General features: G+C 64.4%; 2 protein-coding genes across 2 annotated transcripts in view; both read left to right on the plus strand.

Moving 5' to 3' along the window:
- The window catches only part of DNMT1 (DNA methyltransferase 1), a gene marked incomplete at its 5' end in the record, with an annotated part of 15,344 nt that extends 12,170 nt beyond the window's left edge, over positions 1-3,174 (plus strand). The window contains 9 exons of the mRNA XM_027631352.1: positions 33-315; positions 402-543; positions 989-1,155; positions 1,231-1,408; positions 1,700-1,895; positions 1,984-2,147; positions 2,299-2,415; positions 2,594-2,684; positions 3,010-3,174. Of these exons, the coding sequence (XP_027487153.1) occupies positions 33-315; positions 402-543; positions 989-1,155; positions 1,231-1,408; positions 1,700-1,895; positions 1,984-2,147; positions 2,299-2,415; positions 2,594-2,684; positions 3,010-3,062 (1,391 nt within the window). The remainder of the gene's footprint in view (positions 1-32; positions 316-401; positions 544-988; positions 1,156-1,230; positions 1,409-1,699; positions 1,896-1,983; positions 2,148-2,298; positions 2,416-2,593; positions 2,685-3,009) is intronic.
- Positions 3,175-3,769: 595 nt separating this feature from the next.
- EIF3G (eukaryotic translation initiation factor 3 subunit G) lies at positions 3,770-5,391 on the plus strand (the record flags this gene model as incomplete). The annotated part of the gene is made up of 6 exons (XM_027631351.1): positions 3,770-3,872; positions 4,214-4,263; positions 4,433-4,525; positions 4,765-4,853; positions 4,946-5,005; positions 5,212-5,391. Coding segments are annotated over exons 1-6 (492 nt in total), but the record flags the coding sequence as incomplete, so codon positions are not given.
- Between the last annotated feature and the right edge of the window lie 48 nt (positions 5,392-5,439).

Genomic DNA, 5,439 nt, shown 5'->3' on the forward strand with positions numbered 1-5,439 from the left:
GCCCCGCTGACCCCCCGTGTCGGTGCCCCCAGGGGTCTCGGAGACGCTGTGGGCCATCGAGATGTGGGAGCCGGCGGCGCAGGCGTTCCGGCTCAACAACCCCGGCACCACGGTGTTCACCGAGGACTGCAACGTGCTGCTCAAGCTGGTCATGGCCGGCGAGAAAACCAACTCGCTGGGCCAGAAGCTGCCCCAGAAGGGGGACGTGGAGATGCTCTGCGGGGGCCCCCCCTGCCAGGGCTTCAGCGGCATGAACCGCTTCAACTCCCGCACCTACTCCAAGTTCAAGAACTCCCTGGTGGTCTCCTTCCTCAGGTGAGCGCTGGGCAGGGGGGTTTTGGGGCGGGGGAGACCCCTCCCCACCCCGCCTCCAACGTGCCCGTGCCCCCTGTGCCCGGCAGCTACTGTGATTATTACCGGCCCCGCTTCTTCCTGCTGGAGAACGTCCGGAATTTCGTGTCCTTCAAGCGTTCCATGGTGCTCAAGCTCACCCTGCGCTGCCTCGTCCGCATGGGCTACCAGTGCACCTTCGGGGTGCTCCAGGTGGGGCTGGGGGGGGGGTCTGGGGGGGCAAAACCCCCTTTTCTGGCACCTGGGCCCACCCTGGGTCGTCCCATCCCGAGGGTGAGTTGGGTGGGTGGCTCCTTGGGCACCTTTGGGGACGTTCCCAAAGGAAGGGAGCTGGTCCTTCAGGAGAGCAGTCGATTCCTGGGGTGACCTGGGGGCATTCCCAAAGGAAGGGATCCGGTCACTTGACTCCTTGGGCGCCTTTGGGGACGTTCCCAAAGGAAGGGAACTGGTCCTTTAAAGGACCACTTGACCCCTGGGGTGACCTGGGGCCATTCCCAGCTCTCCGAGGACTCCCCAGTTCCCTCAGGAGTTGCCCCTTCCCGTTCCAAAGAACCACTTGACCCCCTGTGCTTCCCCCGTTCCCACCTCTCCGAGGTCACCCCCCGGTGCCCTCAGGAGGTGTCCCCTGTCCCCCCAGGCCGGGCAGTACGGGGTGGCCCAGACCCGGCGCCGGGCCATCGTCCTGGCGGCGGCTCCGGGCGAGAAGCTCCCGATGTTCCCGGAGCCGCTCCACGTGTTCGCGCCGCGGGCGTGTCAGCTCAGCGTCGTCGTGGACGACAAGAAGTTCGTCAGCAACATCACCAGGTGAGGCCCCGGGGCTGCTGCCAGGCTGGGGACGGGAGGTCCCGGTGGCTCACGGCTCCCCCCTCCCTCCCCCAGGACGTATTCCGGGCCTTTCCGCACCATCACGGTGCGGGACACGATGTCGGACCTGCCGGAGATCCGGAACGGGGCCTCGGCCCTGGAGATCTCCTACAACGGGGAGCCCCAGTCCTGGTTCCAGCGGCAGATCCGCGGCTCCCAGTACCAGCCCATCCTCAGGGATCACATCTGCAAGGTGGGGCGGCCGCGGGGCTGGGCCGGGAGCAACTGGGAGCAACTGGGAGAGGGTCGAGGGCACTCCCAGGGCAGGGATTGTCCCCAAGGCCTCCCGGGGTGACTGTCCCAAAAATGGGGCTGGGGGAGGTGTTGGGAACTGGTTGGGAACTGGTGGAGGTGTTGAGAACTGGTGGGGCCACCAGGAGCCACCCGTAGCCCTCGGGAACCACCCTCTCCCCCCTCCTGGCCCCCCGTGTTCCCGTGGTGGCCGCCGTCCCCCCGCGGTGACCCCAGGGCTCGTCCCTGGCAGGACATGAGCGCGCTGGTGGCGGCGCGGATGCGGCACATCCCGCTGGCGCCCGGCTCCGACTGGAGGGACCTGCCCAACATCGAGGTGCGTCTGTCGGACGGGACGACCACGCGGAAGCTGCGCTACACCCACCACGAGAGGAAGAACGGCCGGAGCAGCTCCGGGGCCCTGCGCGGCGTCTGCTCCTGCGCCGAGGGTGGGTCTGGGGGGTGGATGGACCCCCCAAAAAACAACGTCCACGGGCGGGTTTGTCCCCCCAAGACTCACAGTTGTCGCCTTCCCAGGGAAGCCGTGCGACCCGGCCGACCGGCAGTTCAACACCCTCATCCCGTGGTGCCTCCCCCACACCGGCAACCGGCACAACCACTGGGCCGGGCTCTACGGGCGCCTGGAGTGGGACGGGTTCTTCAGCACCACCGTCACCAACCCCGAGCCCATGGGCAAGCAGGTGGGGGGCCCCCGAGGCCATGGGCGCCGCCGGGGAGGGCGGGGGGTGCTGGGGAAAACACCGGTGACCAACCGTTGGGTGGGTTGGGTTGGAGGTGCCCAACAACCACCACGGTCCCCATCCCAACCCTCGGCGTCTGTCGGCGTTGCAGGGCCGAGTGTTGCACCCGGAGCAGCACCGGGTGGTGAGTGTGAGGGAATGTGCCCGTTCCCAAGGATTCCCGGACACCTACCGGCTCTTCGGGAACATCCTGGATAAGCACAGACAGGTCAGTGCCGGCCCTGCCGTGGTGGTGTCCCTGTGACGGTGTCGTGGCCCCGGTGTCCCCGGTGTCCCTGGTGTCCCAGTGTCCTGTTGTCCCACTGTCCTTGTTGTCCTGGTGTCTGGTGTCACTGTTGTCCCATTATCCTGGTGGTCCCGGTGTCACCGGTGTCCCCGTTGTCCAGGTGGGCAACGCGGTGCCCCCTCCCCTGGCCAAGGCCATCGGGCTGGAGATCAAGGCCTGCGCTGTGGCCAAACTGCGCCAGGACACGGCCGGTGAGTGACCGGCACGGGGGGTCACCATTGGGGTCAGGGGGGTCACCATGTGGGGTCAGGGGGGTCACTGGTGTCACCATCTCCTCCTGGGGCTCACAGGTGGGACCATTGGGGTCAGTGGGTGTGGGGGTGTCACCGTCCCTTCCCAGGGGTCCCCATTGGGGTCAGGGGGGTCACCAGCGTCACCGTCCCCTCCCAGGGGTCCCTGTTGGGGTTGGTGGGTTTGGGGTGTCACTGTCCCCTCCCAGGGGTCCCTGTTGGTGTCCCCGTTGTCAGGGGTGTCCCCAGGTGTCCTGGTGTCACTGTGTCCCCGCTGTCCCCGCAGGTTCCCGGGTGGCACCGATGGAGCCGTTGGAGCCCTTGGAAGCTGCCGGCTGAGGCGGCACCGGAGCCCGGAGAGACCCCTGGGGGGGTCTGGGGGCCTGGGGCTGCCTGGGTTGGTTTGGCTGGTTTGGGCTTTTCTGGGGATTTTTGCTTTGCTTTGTTTTTCTTTTTTCCCCCTTCTTTTTTTTTTCTCTTCTCTTTTTTTCTCATTTTTCCAATTTTTTTCTCTTTTTCTTATTTTCTCTTTTTTCTTCTTTTTTCTTTTCTCCCTCTTTTCCCCGCTCATTTTTTTCTCTTTTTTCCTCTTATTTTTCCTTCCCCTTTTTACTGTATTTCTCTTTCTTTCCCCCCTTTTCCCCTCTTTTTTCCTTTGTCTTTTTATCTTTTTTCCCTCTTTTTTCCTGCTTTTTCTAAATTTTTTCCCCCTTTTCTTCTGTTTTAATTTTGATTATTTTCACTTTGCTTTCCATTTGTTTTTTATTTCTTTTTTATTTTACACATCCCCCCAGCCCCTCCCTCCCTCCGCTGTCCCCCCCCCCCGCCCCCCGCCAGGCCCGGCCCCGCTCCCCCGTTTTTATCGCAATTCTCCCGAACCCCCGCGGCCGCTTTGTACAAGTGGGACTCGATACTTTATGTAGTTTTTATATGTTGTAATATTTCTTCAAATAAATCGCGCCTATAAATTATAAACCTTTATTTATAACTTTTTGTTGCCCCGAGTAGGCCGCAGGGCCCCACGGGGCGTTGCTAAGCAACCGCTTCCCGTCATGCCCCGCGCGCGGCCTGTTCCTGCCGGAAGTGGCGGCGGGTCCTTCCGGTTGGGAGCGTGAGGGCGGCGGAGGCGATGCCGACCGGGGACTTCGAGTGAGGGGGGACGGAGGGGACGGACGCGCTTATCGGGGGGGGTTTGGAGTATTTGGGGTATTTGGGGGTGTTTGGGGTTGGATTCGGGAGCGGGATTCGGGTTTGGGGGGCATCGGGCCTGGGAGGGGCGGAAGGGAACCGGGAGCGGGGCTGGGGCCTGCAGGGTCCCGGGGCCTGGCGGGTCCCGGACGGGGGTCCCGGAGGGTCCCAGTTGTCCCGTGTCGGGGGTCTGGATGGACCCTGAAGGGGAGGAAACAGTGACCCCGGGGGGGAATGACAGGGGGGTCTGAGGGGGGGGTGACAGTGACGGGGGGTCTGAGGTGGTTTTTCCTCCCCGGCAGCTCCAAGCCCAGCTGGGCCGACCAGGTGGAGGAGGAGGGAGGAGAGGATGGTGAGTCACACCTGGGGCACCTGGTGGGGCTGTCACCTGCCGGGGGTGTCACCTGCCGGGGGTGTCACCTGTGCCCAGGTGAAGGGGGTGTCTCCCCCCAGCTGAGGGGGTCACCTGTGCCCAGGTGGGTGTTACCTGTGCCCAGGTGAGCATTTACCTGTCCCCCCAGACAAATGCATCACGAGTGAGCTGCTGAAGGACCTCCCCCTGCCCGGGGTCCTGGGGGGCCCCTCCAGCGCCGAGGCCGAGCTGCTCAAGGGAGGTGAGAGCTGGGCCAGCCCTGGGGGGTCTCACCTGGCCCGGGGCCACCCCTGGGGGGGTCTCACCTGGCCCTGGGTCACCCCTGGGGGGTCTCACCTGGCCCTGGACCCCCCTGAATTCCCACAAACACTTGAGGGGTCTCACCTGGCCCGGGGTCACCCCTGGGGGGGGTCTCACCTGGCCCAGGGTCACCCCTGGGGGGGTCTCACCTGGCCCTGGACCCCCCACCTGTCTCTGCAGGGCCCCTCCCATCCCCCAAGGAGCTGATCAACGGGAACATCAAAACCATCACGGAATATCGGGAGGAGGAGGATGGACGCAAGGTCAAGGTGAGGCCATGGCTCAGGTGGGCTCAGGTGCCCCCAGGTGCCCCTCCCGCCCCTCCCCCCGCCCCAATCCCTGTTTTTCCCTGTTTTCCCAGATCATCCGGACCTTCCGCATCGAGACCAGAAAGGCCTCCAAGGCCGTGGCCCGTCGGAAGGTGAGAGAATTCCCGTGGGAATGGGGGGATTCCATTGGGAATGGGGAGTGATTTCCTTGGGAATGTGATGCCATTTGGAGAGGGGATTCCCTTGGGAACGTGGAGGGATTTCCACCCACAGCCTTTTCCCCTTCCATCCCCCCACTTCCCCCCCGGGTTTCCCGGGGTGTTCCGGTGCCTTTCCCGCCCTCTGTTCCCGCTCCCAGAACTGGAAGAAGTTTGGGAACTCGGAGTTCGACGCCCCCGGGCCCAACGTGGCCACGACGACCGTGAGCGACGACGTCTTCATGACCTTCATCACCAGCAAGGAGGTGAGGGGGGCTGGGGGGGCTCAGGTGTGTCCCTGTACAGGTGAGGGGGGCTCAGGTGTGTCCCTGTCCCCTGGGGGGCTCAGGTGTGTCCCTGTCCCCTGGGGGGCTCAGGTGTGTCCCTGT

The sequence above is a fragment of the Corapipo altera genome, unplaced genomic scaffold, assembly GCF_003945725.1.
Source record: "Corapipo altera isolate COAL_440 unplaced genomic scaffold, ASM394572v1 269, whole genome shotgun sequence".
NCBI lineage: Eukaryota > Metazoa > Chordata > Aves > Passeriformes > Pipridae > Corapipo > Corapipo altera.